This window comes from Cyprinus carpio, chromosome A5 (genome assembly GCF_018340385.1).
Source record: "Cyprinus carpio isolate SPL01 chromosome A5, ASM1834038v1, whole genome shotgun sequence".
Classification (NCBI taxonomy): domain Eukaryota; kingdom Metazoa; phylum Chordata; class Actinopteri; order Cypriniformes; family Cyprinidae; genus Cyprinus; species Cyprinus carpio.
Genome location: NC_056576.1, coordinates 21,798,377 through 21,816,879, shown reverse-complemented (window position 1 = coordinate 21,816,879; position 18,503 = coordinate 21,798,377). Strand labels below are relative to the sequence as shown.

Below are 18,503 nucleotides of genomic sequence, written 5' to 3'. Positions count from 1 at the left end.
CTGCAGTTATTTAGAAACTGAAGACTTACAGAGTACACAGAACTCATCTCAGGTCAATTCATTTCTTCATTCAGTATACATTTACAAAGAACAGGGTTAAAAGAGCCATCTGCATGCAGTGCTCCAGATTTATTCTTTAAACAAAGGAAGTTTTGGCTGGATTGCGGAGATAAATGGCTATAGAAGACAGGAAAATAGGGGAACATTTGAAGCAGGCTGTATATCTGCCTCAGCTTGCTCTAGGAAGTCGAACTAAGCTTTGGCAAATTTAGCAAATACCACACTTCACATCTGTGTTGTATTGGATTTAGCCCTGGGTCACTTGAACAACCTTGCTCACAAAGCTCTCGGTCTTCACTACCATAATTAAATTCCTAATTAAAGGGACAGCTCAGCCAAAAGAAAGGAAAATTCTGTCACCGTTTACTCACCCTCATGCCATTCAAAACCTGAATGATTAACTTTCTTCTGTAGAACGCTAAAGATGATATTTTGAAGAATGTTGGGAACCAAACATTTTTCTTCCCATACAATGGGAGTAAATGGTGACCAAGACAAGACGTTTCATGTCCCACAGATGAAAGCTTTACCGGTTTGTGAGTAAATGACAGAATTTAATTTTTGTCTGAATTATTACTTTAAAGGATGACAATTTTTTTTTTTCAGTTTTCTTAAAAAAATTAATTTAAATGGCACACATCTGATGCCAAAAAGGATAAAAATCAGTCTCTCGGTTAAGCTACACTAAAATAGATTTACTGGCTAATAGGGGTGTGACAAGATGAGACGAGACACGAGACTGGGTTCACGAGAACGAGATGAGATTTTTAGACTTTTTTGAAGAAATCCTCAATGATTTCCTCATTGAGGAAAAACAGTCTTTCATTCAACTGAAAACCACAAAATGCAAAAAATGTAGGTGCATTTTGAAATCAACTTGTGCTTCATGAAAATAAACTTTTATTCTAATGAATTATATACAGCAATAAACTATATGTAAACAACAAATTGTTTTGCAAGAATATCGGCACGTTCTCGCGAGATCTCGTCACATCCCTACTGGCTAACCAACCATGTGGTGCTCACAGTCATTCTGACATCTCTCTTCCTCAAGGGTGGTTTCTGGATATTGCTGTGTTTTTGTTTTTTGTATTTTTTTCCAGAAAAACTGTAATGCTCTTATTTAACGTAGTACACATCTAGAGACAGACCCTTCAGTTTTTGAGTGCCAGAAGAACTTTTGCTCAATATCCTACACAAGCTGGCAATTGGCAATTTGATTTGATGAATTTCCATTTGATAAAAGAATGCATATGAATAAAACGCATGTCATATATGTATGACTGTAATCAATGAAACGTAATCACAGTAAACATGACAATTATGGCATTGAAGTTTCTGTCCACGTATTTCCTTACACTTGACGACTCTATCATGTACTCAACAGCAAATCCTTCAGAATTACTTTGAAAGGGATTCACCATTCTTGGTAAAATCTACCAAACTATGAACATTCACAAACTGATCTCAGTGTAGTCTGCAATACATTGTTCTATATCTCGATTAATTGCCAGCAATTATTATAGTTTCTGGACGTTCTTTTAAACTAGACTTTTTCATTCCTCTCTCTAAATCCTATTCCTCATTTACCAGTCATCTCAAACAACTATCATTCACTCAATTTGTACTGATTTCTGAACATCCTAATGACACCTAAAAGCACAAAAATGAATCATATAAAAATATAATTCAAAATCACTACCTTTACCTGAACCATTAACCCATTAATTAGTAAAGAGCTCACACACTGACTGCTAGACTCTGTGCTTCGGTGGCATATGTAGATGCTATCATTATGAAAAAAATCCCCAAGCAACTCCTAACATAATAATGAGCCATTTCTATTGTTTAAGATCTTAAATATAACACACTTTTATATGCTATACAAATATATAAATATACAAAAACACATTATTGTTTCTTTTCTATTTCGCTTATTATGAACAAGCATTGGCATGCTGATTGGTTTCAACTATTTCTCTCCATGATAAGCATAGTGTCAGTACAGAGTATTTTGGATATGGCTGAGTATGCTATATTTATTTTGGCAGATACAAGCCGTGGTTTATTATTTGTTTTCTGTTAAACAGTGTCTGCAGAAACAGGTGGAAATATCAGGTCTAATATGAGCAGGAACTCAAAAACAGAGTCATAATTTTCTCATAGTGACTTCCTCCATGTCTGTACTGCTGTAAGGGTCAAGCTTGTTTCTGACTGGCTTTGACGTTTGGTATGGAAGTACTGTGTTAGTTGTGGGGGGCTAATAGTTGAAAACAAAGAGCAGGGGTAGTTTGAAACCTGGAACTGTGTAACAGTCATACTGAGATCAAACCTGCTGAGATGTGAAAGAATTAAGAGGAGGAGGGCACACTTTTTCCTCACTCCCTCTCTCTTTCTCTCCCTCCATTTGTGTCTGCGGGCCTGGGCGAGGTGGTCGTCCCTTTTCTGTTCCTCTACAACTTCTGTTTGAACCATTTCGTTTGCTTAAATTGAACAAACAAATCTTGGAGGGAACTATGAGAAAGAGGGTCTGTCTTTCCAAAAAGGCCATCACGATGGCGGTGCATTCTGATTTTGGTATATGGAGGCCTTCTCCTTCAGGAGGGCCAAACACAGATGACAACTCCAACTTCCTGTAAAGAATTAAATACAGTTATTCACTTATTATAATACACTTATATCTTATTCATATTGTTCTTAAAATGGAACCTCAAAACAAATGTGTTATTTAGCAATATATAATGGTTGGAAAACACTAAACAACTTTTAAAATCTTACAGATTTAAAAAATGCTAGGCATCATACACTTGCCGAATTTGTAAATAGTAACATCACTATCGTACACTAAACAACTGAGGATCACACATTACCAGACTTTCAAGTAATTTCAAACACAACAAACTCACGCAGACACACATGCCTATTTGCTAGGACAAATGAAAACAATGTGTTCTAAAATCAGCTCAAAATATCAAACATGTTTAATATCCTCCACTGGATAAATTCAGAGTCTGAAGCTAAAAAAAAAAAAAAAAAAAAAAAAAAAAACAGGGTCTGTGATCATCATACACTACATGATTGTCTGTGAAATCTCAAATCTGGCTCTAGCTTTCTACAACTAGCGCCAACTTGTCCAGTCTGTAAACTGGGGCACAAATCTGGGCAAAATTCTTGTATATTCCAGCCTCAAGTCAATTCTATGTCTTTCGATAAGCATAGGTTACTGTTCAAAATTTTGGGGTTGGTAAGATTTTCTTTACTCACCAAGGCTGCATGAATACAGTAAATACAAGAATATTGTGAAACATTACAATTTAAAATAGTTTCTTTTTATTTTTATGTATTTATTTATTTAAAATGTAATTTATTACTGTGAAGGCAAAGCTGAATTTTCTGCAGCCGTTACTCCAGTCTTCAGTGTCACATGGTCTTTTGGAAATCATTCCAACATGCTGATTTGGTGCTCAAGAAACATTACTTATTATTACTGCTAAAAACAGATTCATTTTCTTCCGGACTCTTTAATTCAAAGGGACTTGAATTAAATATTTTGTAACTATGTATTTACTGTCACTTTTTTAATCAATTTAATGCATCCTTGCTAAATTAAAAAAAAAAATCTGACACCAAAACTTTAACAGTGGTGTGTGTATGACTGTATGTTGCTTTACCTTCAGGAGGTTCAGACATGGGGGGCGAGAGGCAGTACATGTGGTAACCTCGGTCACAGTCATCACAGAACAACAGCTGGTCCTGTGGCAAAGCATATGACACTACTTCACAGAGAATCCAAATAAGGATGCATAATGAACAGAGGGGGACAGGACAAGTTTTCATTTAGGAGGTTAAGTCAATTTTTTTTAACTCAAATATTTTTTAAGAAAACAAATACTACCTAGTTCTTAATAGATTAATGCAGCTGATATGCCTTTATGGCACGATAGAGGTAAACAAACTCACATCATTTTCTGAGGTTCCACACATGTTGCAACACTTGCATTCAATGCACTGCCAGCGATAGGTTTTCACAGCAGCCATCATCACTGGAGTGAACTGCAGACACGAGGGGTGACCTGAGAACAGAGAACAGATCAATGATGATATGGTCAAGAAAAATCCAAAGAAAGCAAGCAGGTGAGTGTGTGGCTCTTTTACCAGAACGGCCACAGTCTGAGCAGGACACGAGCTCTTCTGATTGGCCGGTTTTCTGGTTCAGGTTAGAATCTCCCAAACAAAAATCACAGTAGTTGTTCGGCAGAGCCAAACCGTCTGGGCCCTTCTTAGGAGCTGTCCAAGAAAAACAGAACAGAAAACACCTAGCATCAATCATAGAGTTCAATGAAAATGACACAATCCAACACTGCCCCTAGAAGCTGAAACATTTGTTTAAAATTATTACGCTGATTATGCATTTTAAAATCCTGTGAGATGCTGCCTACATAGAGCATTACAAATTGACCACTTATGAGGTTTCATTTAGGATGCTACCTTAGAAGACAGGCAAAGCACTTCACATGGTTATGAAATAAAAGCCATTCTGTCAATACTTATGCGAATGACACTGTGCCAGCCAGTTAGTTTATAAGAAATTTATTTTTAGTTTTATTGCCAAAACACTGCAAAACATTTCATGCCACTCAAAGTGACAGTTAAATGGCCTCTGTTTATGTAGCTACCAGAGTCCTTGCAACAAGAAGCATGATTAATTGCTTACTCTTCGGTTCGTCTTGTCGGGGTGGAGTTGGTTCGCGAATTTCCATCTCATCTTTCTCCTCCCCCTCCTCCTCAGCCAAGTGTGAGTGGGCGTAATGATAACTGAGACCAGGCCTGTTCTTATAACGCTTCCCACAGACTACACACACACACACACACAGAGTACAATGACAAGGTATAAGCACCTGTAATTGTCATTATGCACTGAAACATGATCTGTACTTAAGCACATGGGGGACTGCTGCTTCACACTAAAAGCACTCTCATGCACGAGAGGTCATTCCACCGTTCCTGGCTCTCCTGATGCTTATTAATACTCATTCTTCAACACCATGACAAATGTTAATATGCTTGCTAATAAGATCGCCCAATATGTCCCACAAAATGAACATCAGCCATGTCGTTCCAAAATGGTATGACTTATTTGCTTGCACAGAACCAAGTGCCCTTTTTTTTCAATATAGTGAAAGCAAATAGTGAACAACAATAGCTGACCAGTCTCACTGTATGAACAAGACCAGCTTGGTCATTGTTAGATAACACTTTCACATTTTTGACACTAGAAAGTTATTTGGTCAGAACATGATGGTAAGTGCATGATGACAACTTTCACTTTTGAGTGAACTATCCCAATAAAGTACCACTATTATGCCATTTTTAAGGTTCCTAATATTGTTTTGGGAGTCTCCTACAATAAATTTACATGCATTCAAGGTCAAACAACTGATTTGAAAAATGATTTGTTCGTAGCAGTTCTAAGATTCATTCTCTCTAAACCCCTCCTTTCCGTGAGGCTACTCTGCTCTGATTGGTCAGATGGCCCAGTCTGTTGTGATTGATCTACGGCATACAGTGTGTGGCGGAAACGATACGGCCACTGTCATAGTTCTGTATTTTAAACGCTCGATAGAAAATATAAACATCTATTATTTATCATACATACAGGTTGTGATACAGTGGAGCAGCTGGTCCAAATAAACTAGATACTGAGCCATCTTTCAAGAGCAAGAGTTTTATGAATCCCGCCTTGAACTCACAGAGATTAGAAAAGCAGTAGAATGACGCGTTTGTGGGCAGGGTCAAGTTGTTCACGGCCGGCCAACGTAGAACATATGTTGCTAACGACTCATTCAGGCTGTCATATGTGAGACAATAACTTTATTTATCATGCACTTTTGTCTTCACAACTTTGCAGATCGTTTGCATTCACATACAGCTACATTACACACTGCATGAAAGGCAATATTCAAAATGGCATAACAGGGGCACTTTAATACCATAAGTATCACACATTCAGGAAATGGGAGTAATAAGTCCTTTGGCAACATAAAAACAGAGTCACTATTTCACTCTAATCAGAAAAGGAATGAGAAAAACGGAGCGACCTGGAGGTGAAGAGAAGGATGAGTGTTACAAGCAGCAAAACTGGGAAAATGAGAGAGTTACAGAGAGACAACACAGAGCAGGCAATGAAGCACAAAGAGAGGTGAATAGCAGAGAAGCTATTTACATTCCAAATAATTTCTATGTATATATTTAAATGTTATATTTTAAAGAATTGTAATTATTTTATGACAATAATATCCAATTAAGATAAATGTTTCTCACAAATGTTTTTGTGAAAAAGGAGACTGATCACCAATCAGAGAAAGTGTACGAGGAGGAAAGTGTATGAGAAATGTCCAGTAGAATCAATTGCAAATTAAAGTGAAACGAATAAAATATCGCAATGAATGACAGCTGATTAACTACATACTAAACAAACAAAATGAAATATTGATGTATTGGGACCTAGACATGGATATACACAACTTTTCAAAAGTGAGTTCAGTATTATTCTTTTGAAAGAAAGTAATACTTTTATTCAACAAGGACGCATTAAACTGATCAAATGTGACAGTAAAGGTTTTTACATTATTACAAGAGATTTCTATTGTTGATATCAACATTTATAATAAAATTAAATGTTTCTTTGAGCACCAAATCAGCATACTAGAATAATTGTATAATCATCAGACACTGAAAACTAGAGTAAGAGATGCTGAAAATTCAGTGTTTAATTTCAAGAATCAGAAATCAGATTTTAAAACATTAAAATAGAAAAGGTGTTTTTTTTTTTTTTTACTGTAACACTATTACTTCTAATAATGTTACTGTCTGACTGTTTTTTTTTAATCAAATAGATGCTTGGTGAGCATAAGATATTTCTCTTATTAAAAATAAATTAATAAATATAATAATAATAATAATAATAATAATAATAATAATATTTTATCACCAGGTCCCTGCTGATACGGATTCATATGAAGCATGTGAGTAAACTGTTAGAAACAGACAGTTTTAAGTATAAAGTTCTTATCAAACAGGTCACAATGGCCCCATTTACACTGCATGGTTCAAGTGACCCAATTCCGATTTTTTTCCTCTCATGTGGCACAGATCAGATATGACCGGTGAACGTGTAAGCAGGAAAAAAACGCATGGATTCCGATTTTCTCAGATCGGATTCAGGCCTCATTCATATGTGGTAATAAATCGGATATGAATCGGATAAGTGCATTTGTGTGTGCCATGTAAGCAGACAAATCAGATATTCCCCAGAAAATGCGAGTCGTACGTCATTAAAAAAAAGTGACATCAACTCAGGTGGACACCACCGACTGAGATCGCATGACTTATTATAGGCGCGATGGAGGACGAAGGATACACACAGTGGGGCAATGCGGTGGTTTCATGTCTTTTAAGTCTTTGGGGCGAAGAGACAGTGCAGGCTGATTTTTTTGTTGACATTTCAAAATATTGTGGAAAGCAAAACACTGTATAATTTTATTTGCATCTGCATCCATTGTATTTTGTGCTGTTTTACTTCCTTTTCCGAGTCAGAACGTCTACGTTTGGTAGTTTCAGCAGTGTATAGTGTAAATGCAAAAAACGGATAGGGGTCACTTTTAAAAGATGATGTAAGATGGTCGTCAAGCGGGTCGTAAAAAAAAAAAAAAAAAAAAAAAAAAAAAAAAATCGTATATACACATAAAAACCAAAAATAACAAAAAAAAATTCATTAAAAATCCAACATATGAGAGTACATCCATCTGGGAAGTTATATTAAGCCATGCTGCCACAAACAACCTGCTTGAACGTGTCTGAACATTTCACATTGCCCAGAGGCGGTAAAGCTTTTTTAGGGGGAAAAAATAAATTAATTCTGTGGAGAAATGTCTTCCTGTGAAGCAGCTGTCAGACTTAACACTGTTCAGGCAGTTTTTCTTAGCTGAATGTGTAAAATGTAGCCATCAATAACCACTAGTTTCAAATAAAAGTTCAGTGCATTCTTGTCAGGCACAAATCATGTTCGCAATGCACACAAAATAAAGAGAAAGAGGGAAACCAAGACATGAGCGGGTGGGGAAGGAGAAGAAAAAGACTGAGGAGAACGAGAATAGGAGAACTAGATGGAAAGAGAGAAAGAGAGCAATATACCTCTTTCGGAAGATTTTGAAATATGCTTTTGTTTGAAAGTGTCTGAAAGAGAGAAAAGAGAAAGAAAAGGAGAGAAAGAAAGACAGAAAGACTCAGACTGACAACAAGAATCAGCAGAAATAAACTCATAAAAAACATCTGCATCACAGTATCATGACACATTTAAGGGCAAAGACACAAAGGCAGAGAATAGAGATCCAAAACTATGAAAGAACAACATGAAACCTGAAACAAAATGGACATTAAGTAGAAACTGTCCTCTGGTTTTAAAAAAACTAAGCTTACTAGTTTAATCAGGCTATATGTGGGATTGGTAAATTACAGCATACAGTATAAAGGAGAATGCTCTTTTTTTTTTTTTAGAAAGATCTTTTCAACAAAAATCTTTTTTTGTACTTCGGGCCTTCATGAGTAGACAGTAAAGAGCTGACTAAGAAATTATTTTCAAGTACAGTGTGTCAAATGATGAAAACCTGGAAAAATGATAATGTTTGGTACTTTTTGCAAGCTTTCATGTGGTGAAGCTCATCGTGACCAGCTATACTGAGAAGGGGTGACACAGATCTTTGATTGTGACTGGATGTGTTACAGTATAGCTCAGCCTTTTTATAGCAAAGAGAAGTCGATCTCCAGATGAGATCACAGAGGGGTCATGTGGTTTCCCTGAATACTGTATATGACTCACTGTCACAGGCATACGGTCTGTCCTGATCCTCCAAAGCAGCTGCTGCTTCCAACTTCTTCCTAGCACTGCTGACACCACGACCCTGTGAAACCGATATTATCATAAATTTAACCTTTTAGAGGCATTTTGCTAGCACAAATTAGGGGCCATATTTTAACAATCTAAGTGCATGGTCTAAAGTGCACGGCACAAGTGCACTTAGGGCGTGTCCAAATCCACTTTTGCTAGTTTAACGATGGGAAAAATGATCGGCTAAAAGAGTTGTCCCTATTCTCTTAATGAGTTATGGGTGTGTTCTGGGCGTAACGTGCAATAAACCCATTTAATCTCATCTCCCATTCCCTTTAAAAGCTGGCTGTGCTCGCACCATGGCAGATTTGCTGACTGAACACTTCTCCAGAGAGGGAAGGTTGTGCTCATGCGCGAGGTCACATCTCATTTTCAGACCAGCACGCCCATTCGTACAAATGCATTTGCCTGGTGCCGGGTGTATGATAGGGCCCTAGGTAAGTTTACATACTTTGTACATGCATGCAAGTTTAGAAGTTCAAGAGTTCACCTTTCCCTTGCCTTTTCCCCGTCTCTTTGGAGTATCTTCTTCATAATCTTCATCGTCCAGATCATCCAGAAAATCATCTGGCTCCAAAATTTTCTACACAGACAAAAGGATGAAAGCCAATCAGATAGAATAACTAAGCAAGGTGAGATTTAAAAAAATAACAACAGTGACACCTTCAATCAAAATCATAAGTGGTTTTCTCAGTACTTTACGGGTCCTGCTGCTGGGGTTTAGTCCCCCAGTAGAGTACTCTGTAGAGCTGGGCTCCTCCTCCCCTGTGCGGAGCTCCAATCCAGATCTTTTATCCAGTGGCTCTCCCTTCAGAAGAGCCTCCAAGCTGCTGCCATCACTGGAGAAAACCTCCTTCTTAAGCCCCAGATCCAGCTCTGAAACATACATACGCACATTCACATCCATAGGCAACTGCACAGAGATGGATAGAAATGTCATCAAAAATTAATTACAGGAAAATGAAACATAACTACCTAAACACAAATCTATGAATGGCATACAGGGAATTTCATAAAAACAGCCTCAAATAACGTCTCAACTTTTATTACACCAAGGAAGTGAGTGGCTGTTTACCGGGCTTTAGAGATGGGAAGGCTAGACAAGGGTCCTCTGGAGGGTTAGCTCTCCTCTTCTTTCTCCAGCGTCGTGCTGGATATGTGTACAACTGACCTGGGGCAACACCTTTGGGGAGAGAGGCATGGAAAAATACATACAGTAAGTCATGTCTTGAACACTGAACGTGAAAATTCGGCGTGATTACGGTTTTGAACTAAAATAATAAATCCCTTTGGGGCTATTTACAACAGGCACGATTATTTGCAGCATGAAAAAGGCATATTCGCAGGCATTTTTTCACCATGTGTATAGATTTTTTCCCCGTCACTCCATGATGAAATGGGCCATCCAATCAGATTTGATTACATCACGAGTGGTGAGAGTGGCAAGAGTGGTGGTGCTGTTTCGAAAACCAGTGTAAACACACCGAAGAAGAGAGAAGAGAGTGGGAGCGGAGTTCTTCTTATCATTAGTATCTGAGAACAGATTTATTCTCACATGTTCTTTATACAGAATATCATTTCTGTTAATTTCCCACTGAATTATGTGATCGGAAGAGCACTGTCTGTTTTCTTCCACGTGTGCAAGTGTTATGAGTCAATCATGTGATCATATCTCCTGCTATTCCATATATATAAAAAAAGCATTTAAAAAAAAGCATTATACATAGTTTGTGTTTCTGGTGTAGAACCAAACTTTATCTTAATTTAATGCTGCGTATTGATCAGCGGACGATGTTAACATCATATACGAGATACATATCTGAGGTTGTTGGTCAGCACCACCTAGCATGTACGCATGAATTAGCAGAAGGCAATCAATCCTTTCGCACTCGGTGCAAAAGCACCATTCGTCTGCGATTTGCATCACGCTCAGTGTGAAAAGGCCTTTATGTGAAAATAAGGGAAGGCATAAAAACACTTCCAATCCAATTTATTATTTATTTGAGAAATATTTATATAATAATTTGTTTGTGTGGGGGGGGGGGTGTATGTATATAAAATTATTAGTAGATGTTGATATATAAAAGATATAGAGATATTAATTATATTGTTGTATAATTATGTAAACACTGTCTACTTGAAATATTTTATCATGTTAATATACACTACTGTGCAAAATTCATTGGCCACTAGTATTTTCACCAACAAAATGGTTTTAAGCCAGTTATTTCTCTTTTGCTGTAGTGTGTCAGTAGAAAATATTAGTTTACATTTCCAAACATTCCTATTGCCATTAATTGCAGTAATCCAGTGAGATTTTTGTATACATAGAGTCTGACAACATCCAGTGCTCCACACAGAGATCTGATCTCACCATTATAGAGTCTGTCTGGGATTACTTGAAGAAACAGAAAAAAAAACTGAGACAGACCAAATGTAGAAGAATTGTGGCTACTCTAAGATGCTTGAAGAAACCTACCTGCACAGTAGTGTATTTAGATATATGCATATGAAAATAATATATAGTTAAAACTTGTATCGATATCAACTATGGTATTTTGACAACAATTGTATTGGTTTGAACTAATTTTGGTGTCAACTCAACGCTTAAAAAAACAGATTACTGTGAGTTAGTGTCCCACCTGGTCCTCGGTGCCGTTTCTCCATCCAGAAGTAGCAGTTGCTCTGGGCGACACCTGTCTGAGAGTCTAGGAAGGGCATCCTCACGCTCCTCTCTGCGCACAAACGGGCATTATAGTTGTGACACTGCTCCATAGCGTCCCTGTAATACTGCTCACCCAGCCTACAGACAGAGAAACAAGGCCTACAATAAATGCAACAACCTGAATCAAAACTTAGTTCTACAAGAGGTGGTTTCTGAAACTCACACGGAGTCTAGAGAAGCCATTTTTGTCAGCGACAAGCGATAGTGTCAACACACACCCTACCACTGCCTCCCTGGAACCAGCTCAACCCTGTTCAGCTTAGCCACCCGTGTGTGTTTGTATGCAGCAGGAGGTCTTGCAGGCATGCAGCTCAGTCATTGTAACTCTCTCACTCCAGCCACTTAGCAGATGCCACTGCCGCCCATCACCCCGGCAACCTCTAAGAGGCCCGGAGAGAGCACGGGCTAGCTAAAGCCCATGAGATTAGAGCACAGACGGGCGTTGATGTCATAGAGGATGAAACAAAAGCTTAAAGCTTTGCTGTGTTAGAACCAAGACCTCTGAGGGGTTTAAAGCCCAGACAACAAAACATCTCTGGGATGATCGTCCGCCTCCAAGACACCAAAAGACAGAGCTGCAGCTTCAAAAGACTCTTGCTTAAACGGAAAGCACATTCCACAAACCAGACACTCTGACCTCCACATGAACACCTGCTATTAAGATCCACTTTATGGACCGCTCTAAATCCAGGTGTAAATGGGGTCGTGTTTCAAACCATGTTCAGAGGTAGTCAGAAATGTGAGCACACTGAAATGGTGTAAATACTAATGCACTCTGATTCCTTCCAGACAACAGCTAATAACTACCTATTCACCTGTCAAACATTAAGACTAATTCTGTATCAGATGAGCCACGTTGTAAAATGACCACAAATGCAAAACCATAAACAGCCATGAATTCTGTGAATGTGCTTTTTTAATTTACTTTCAGCTGTGCAGATCTTTTAAAGGAGTCATGAACAGAGAAATCAAAATTCCCTTGTTCTTTTGACATATAAGAGGTCATTGTACTACAAAAACATCCTGTAAGTTTCAGAACTCAAACTTTCTTGTTAGTCTAAAACAACTTAAATTAAAGCCAGTCTGCCAAAACGACAGGTTGTGGAACGTGCCACTTTATGACGTAATAGTGTGGCTAAACCCCGCCTCCGCAGAAGATCAACGTACAACATACACAACTGGTAGCCAATCATAGCAGTGAGCGTTTACTTCCGAGTCTACAACCTGCCACGCCTTTTCAAACAGAGCATTCAGATGAGGGGGTCAATACTCAATACAGGACAGAAATAGCCTATTACTTCTAAAGTATGATGTTTGATAAATCTTGATAACATTCTAAGTGGCCCTAAGAGAACAGCACTAAATAACAAAAAAAAAAGGCAGTTCATGACCCCTTTAACACCAGGTATAAAGTTAAACAGAACCAGTCACAGCACTGATTGCCTACAACACAATGCTAATATAAATAGTAACCCTAGACCTTAAAGTGCCCCTCCTTTTCTGATTAGAGTGAAATAGTGACTCTGCTTTTATGTTGCCAAAGGACTTATTACTCCCATTTCCTGAATGTGTGATACTTATGGTATTAAAGTGCCCCTGTTATGCCATTTTGAATATTGCCTTTCATGCAGTGTGTAATGTAGCTGAATGTGAATGCAAGCAATCTGCAAAGTTATAAAGTCGAAAGTGCATGATAAAAAAAGTTATTGTCTCTCCCCAAAATAAAGAATTGACTCTGAACAGCCTGAACGAGTCGTTAGTAATTCGAATACCACTTCCGTGATGGCTACACGTCACAGGATAACATATTTGCATAATGAGCACCTATGTTCTATGTTGGCCGGCCGAGAAAAACTTGACCCTCCCACAAACACGTCATTCTACTGACAACTGCTTCTCTAATCTCTGTGAGATTCATAAAATTCTTGCTCTTGAAAGATGGCTCAGTATCTAGTTTATTTGGACCAGCTGCTCCACTGAATCACAACCTGTAAGTATGATAATAATAGATGTTTATATTTTCTATCGAGCGTTTAAAATACAGAACTATGACAGTGGGCATATCGACTGAAACTGCTTCGAACTAATAATCTGAGACTTGCTGGAAAATGAGGTGATATTAAATACATATTTTGAGAAAATGAAAGCGTTGTTTGACCTTGAACGCATGTAAACCTATAGTAGGAGACTCCCAAAACAATATTAGGAACCTTAAAAATGGCATAATAGGGTCACTTTAATCTTAGTATAGCACTTGGAGCACATCCTGTTAGCAGCATTGTTATGGTTGACTAAAATTGAGATAATTGAGATTTTTATTAATTGAGATAACACTGAAATAAAATATAAACAGAAAAAATATATATGTAATGCATAACAAAAATGATAAATGTTGTCTTGGCAACTAATTACTTTGAAGTTTAAGTACTAAAATGACTGAAATAAAAAAAATCTATTTTAAAAATGAAGCAATGTGACAAAAGCACATAATGACTGAAACTACAAGTAAAATATTTAGCATTCAAAACTCAATTTAAAATATTAAAAAATAAATCAACTAACTAATACATGAACAATACTAAAATAACAGTGCCTGATAGATAGCATCTACCCAATGCAATTTCTGAACTTTTATTTACAGGTTGCACTTGACTGGTTCAGGAAAAAAAATAAATCACCCCAGAAACATATATATGATCACATCACAAGTGGTCACAGGAAACACCTATTAAACTAAGTGGAAATAGAAACCCTTCTCACTTGACCCCTTAAGATCGCAACACTGAGACAGGTGTTAAAAAAGGTGTAAAAACAAGGTTTCCAAGGAAGAATAGTGTTTGATACTGCAAAATAAAGTATGTGACCAGATGGTAGTTTATTAGTTCCAATCACAGACAATTTCACTGAAACTGCTTGATAGTCATTTAATAGACTTGCACATAATGAAATGTGCAGTATCCTTAGGTTTACTTGTTACCCCTCCATCCTGGTACATCCCTGCATCTTACTCAATTCTATTCCATTATCATCTATAGCACAACTGTTTATACAATTTATTTGCCTTTTTTTTTTTTTTTCCCTGTGTGTTGTTGTCGTCTCTGGAATCTTGTCACTAAAACAAATTCCTTGTATGCGCAAGCATACTTGGCAATAAAGCTCTTTCTGATTCTGATTCCTCATGGTGACAGAACACAATTCTTGATGTGTTTTGATGTGCAAATCTTCTTCTCTGAATGTTGCAGATTTGGCTACAGTGTCCTCAACTCATCAGTCAGAAAAAGACTGAGGGCTGAACGAGGAAGTGTGCTTCCAGGAGATACCAAGGCTGTCAAACTCAGGTCTGAAACTGTTTGAAGGTAATAACTCACCATTTTACAATTTCACTGCCCTTCCTCTAAAAGCTCCTTATTGAAAAGATAATTCTGTGATTTAAATGAAAGCATACTAGCATGTAACAGCTCAGTTTGCACCAGAAGTACTTCCTGGTTTCAGGACAGTGTGATGTAGCAAAAACAGATCAAGAACTAGGCCAGTTAATATACATTAGATGATCACGTGTGTCTCATTGGTTATTAATGGAAAGAACTTTCAGTCAAACTATTTAGTTAATAACATGAAAACATGCGTCAGATAAATGTGACCTGCTTCAGGATATGTGATATGAGTCTCTCGTGTTCACACATGATAAAACTGCAATCCAATAAAACTGACATCTGCTGCTCCCACAGCTGAACTGAGCAGAACAACCAAGCAACAAATGCACTGACAAACAGGCGAAACAAACATTTGAGTACCTTAAAATGGTTCTTGCGATACTTTATGATACCACTGATATAAACACACTCAGTAGAGGAACAGAAAAGCCTTCTACCTGCTTTGCTCCGTGATCATGCTGAAAGACGGAAGCTAAATGAAGCATCACAGCAGCGGGACACGGCAGCTGCTAGTACAGCTAACTTCACCAGAGCTCGGATATAACCTTGTCAAACACGTGTCTTTGCCTCTCTTTAAGCGATTTATACAAATGTCCAACACGTTGTATTATCACTTAAAAGTTACATATCAAAGTTCAACATGAAAATGGCATGTGTAGTTAAATAAGGATGAAAAATACTCACAGCTTGACAACATTCTCCACCACCGCCGCCATCTTGGCTCTACTGCGCTCACAGCGGGTGTTCTGCGCGTGCGCAAAAGAAAGGCCCTTAGAGGAAGGTCGCGGGTCAGGGGCCACTCTAAAGGCCAATTTATACTTCTGCGTCGGGTGCGCGTAGTAGGTACGGCGTAGCATACGCATTGACGTGTACCATACGTCGTACCCTTCGCCGTACCCTGACGCGCACCTCCTCAAAAAATGTAACTACGCGTCGCGACGACGCGGACTGCAAGATCTGTGATTGGTCGGCTTGGTAGTATCACGTTTCCTCCTACGCATTTCCGGAATGACCTTCTGCACTCTGGACCGCCCGCCATTTTTAAATTCCGAAATTCAGTGAAGAGCCAACATGGAAATGGAACAAGTGACAGAGCGATTAATTGAAGAAGTGAAGGAAATACAGCCCATCTGTATGACTCCTCTTCGGGAGATTACAAAGACTGCCAGACGGCAGCGAATTCGTGGAGGGAGATTTCCTCCAACGTCGGTTTAGATGTAGCGGAGTGCATGAAGAGATGGAAGAACTCTCGAGACAAGTACGTTCGTCTCCGTAAAAAACTCGCCACAAGGAGCAGGGATCCAGGAGGAAAAAAAATCCCAGCGTTTTATTTATTCCTATCTTGGCTGGCACCTCATGTCAAACATCGGCTTACGGAGTCAAACTTTGACGATAAGGTAAATAATGCACGTCCTTTTATGTACCTCTATTGTGTTTCGGTTAGCTAACTTAACTAGCAATGCTACCACATGGGGTATTGATTTTTTGCAAAAATAATATACCTGTGAGTCAAAAAGCATGTATAATGGGTTGTATTTATATGTAATGGGTTGTATTTATATAATATAATAGATTGTAATTTTATTTGGCTTACAGAAAATACAAATGAAACAATTTAGCATTTGCAATGTATGAATATGCAGTTATTATAGCTCTATCTATCTATGAATTAACAATGAATGCATCATCTTTTATATATAACTTATACTATTTGCTATTTCTTTCATAATCACAGGATGGGACTGATACCAGCTCAAACTCCACTGGTTTATCGGATGTGAGACCTCCAGCCAACAGCGATGATGACCAATTACCAAGTGGTAGCCCCCATCACCATCACGCAGCCATCTCTTCCCCCCATCTCCCCCTCCCCGCAGCCATCTCTCTCCCCATCCATCCCCCCATCCCCATCTCTTCCGTCCCCACATGTCTTCCGTCCCCGCAGTCAGTCTTCCGTCCCCCCCCAGTCCAAGAATGGCACAAAAAAGGGAAGAGAAAAGAAAAAGATGACTGGGTCCAAGTGCAGGTTGCTCGGTTGGAGGCTCAGTTGGAGGAACGGCGGGTGGAGCTGCAAACAGAGACTGTGTCAAGGCAATGATGAGAGCGACCGGTTTGGACAAACTGTTGCAGATATGCTGCGGAGGGTGCCGGAGGACCACAGAGCGCAGGCAATGTTCGACGTGTCGAAGATACTTTTTGAGTGGCAGCAAAAAAAACACTGTTGCCGCAGGTTGTTTTTCATGTCCGCGGGTTGAGAAACGACCCCAATAATGTGATATTTAGCCACTGAGATGCGAATTTTACCAGGGGAACCCTGCCAAAACACGTGTATTGTATCTCCGGAAGGCGATTTTTAACGAGGGACCCCCTCGAAACGCGATTGGGCCAGTTTTGGGTAGAATATAGACACAGCATAATGCATCGAACAGAAGAGATTTGTTGTCTTTCTAAAACCTTACGACTTTCTTTTTGTGGAGCACAAAAAGAGAAAGCTGAAATACTGTAATGGTTGCCATTAAAGCCAAAAAGATGCAAAAAGTATAATAAAAGTCTCTCTCTCTCTCTCTCTATCTCTCTCTCTATATATATATAAATATAATATAATATATATAATATATATATATATATATTACAGTGTATGGTTCAAACAATTTCCCAAAGGGTGGATGCCAGATTTTCAGTAGGCTAAACAACGAATGCAATTTCCGTCTATTTATCACACAAATATGCCTTCAGAAGACTTGGAATATGTGCACGAGTCATAGACTACTTTTGATGAAACTATTTTTGGCATTTTACAGACCAAATTCTTAATCACTTTATTATGCTGGGAAAAAACTGCTTCCGGGATTATTGTTAATATTATTATTTTCTGGGGTTAACGTGTATACAAGTAGCCTACTTACATAGGCTACTTATGACACTTGAAGTAGGACTACTAGCCTACATAAATCGCTATTAGCCTAATTATCATTTGTTTACTTAACTGTATTGCCAAATATGTTATATTTTGTATATTAAACACTCACTCGTAAACAGGCAAAATTAAGTTAAGAAAAACCTTTAAATTGTAAACTCCTAGTGTTGTACTGTCCACGAATGGACACGAGGTGGCGCTAGTGGTTAATCTGACAAAACTATGACGTCTCAGCAGCTGTTTTGCTCAATGGTCAGCGTCACAAAGTAAATCAGCAGTGAGTTCAGTTTAAATATCAGGATAAATTAATTCAATATAAATCACATTTGTCATAGTGATGTACAAAACATAAGATTTGTCAGAATTCACCCAATTCTAGGAAATCTCGACCCCTTCTACGTCATGTAATGGACATTATCT

The 18,503-nt window shown here is 38.3% G+C and overlaps 1 protein-coding gene across 4 annotated transcripts; it reads right to left on the bottom strand.

The window, feature by feature from the left end:
* Positions 1-53: 53 nt before the first annotated feature.
* On the bottom strand, positions 54-16,070 carry LOC109088764 (zinc finger protein ubi-d4-like). Of its 4 annotated transcripts, none has more exons than XM_019102893.2 (12): positions 15,851-16,070; positions 11,650-11,810; positions 10,083-10,190; positions 9,705-9,883; positions 9,498-9,590; positions 8,939-9,020; positions 8,254-8,295; positions 4,775-4,912; positions 4,216-4,347; positions 4,021-4,133; positions 3,732-3,813; positions 54-2,693 (listed from the first exon to the last, which is right to left on the bottom strand). In XM_019102893.2, exons 1-12 carry the CDS (start codon positions 16,027-16,029, stop codon positions 2,611-2,613), a joined length of 1,392 nt encoding a protein of 463 aa, XP_018958438.1. In that variant the 5' UTR covers positions 16,030-16,070; the 3' UTR covers positions 54-2,610. The 4 variants fall into 4 exon arrangements, with proteins under 4 accessions (XP_018958438.1, XP_018958441.1, XP_042612399.1 ...); XM_019102896.2 differs by having other exon boundaries at positions 11,650-11,742; positions 15,851-15,948; XM_042756465.1 differs by lacking the exon at positions 15,851-16,070 and adding an exon at positions 11,896-11,930.
* Positions 16,071-18,503: the final 2,433 nt, after the last annotated feature.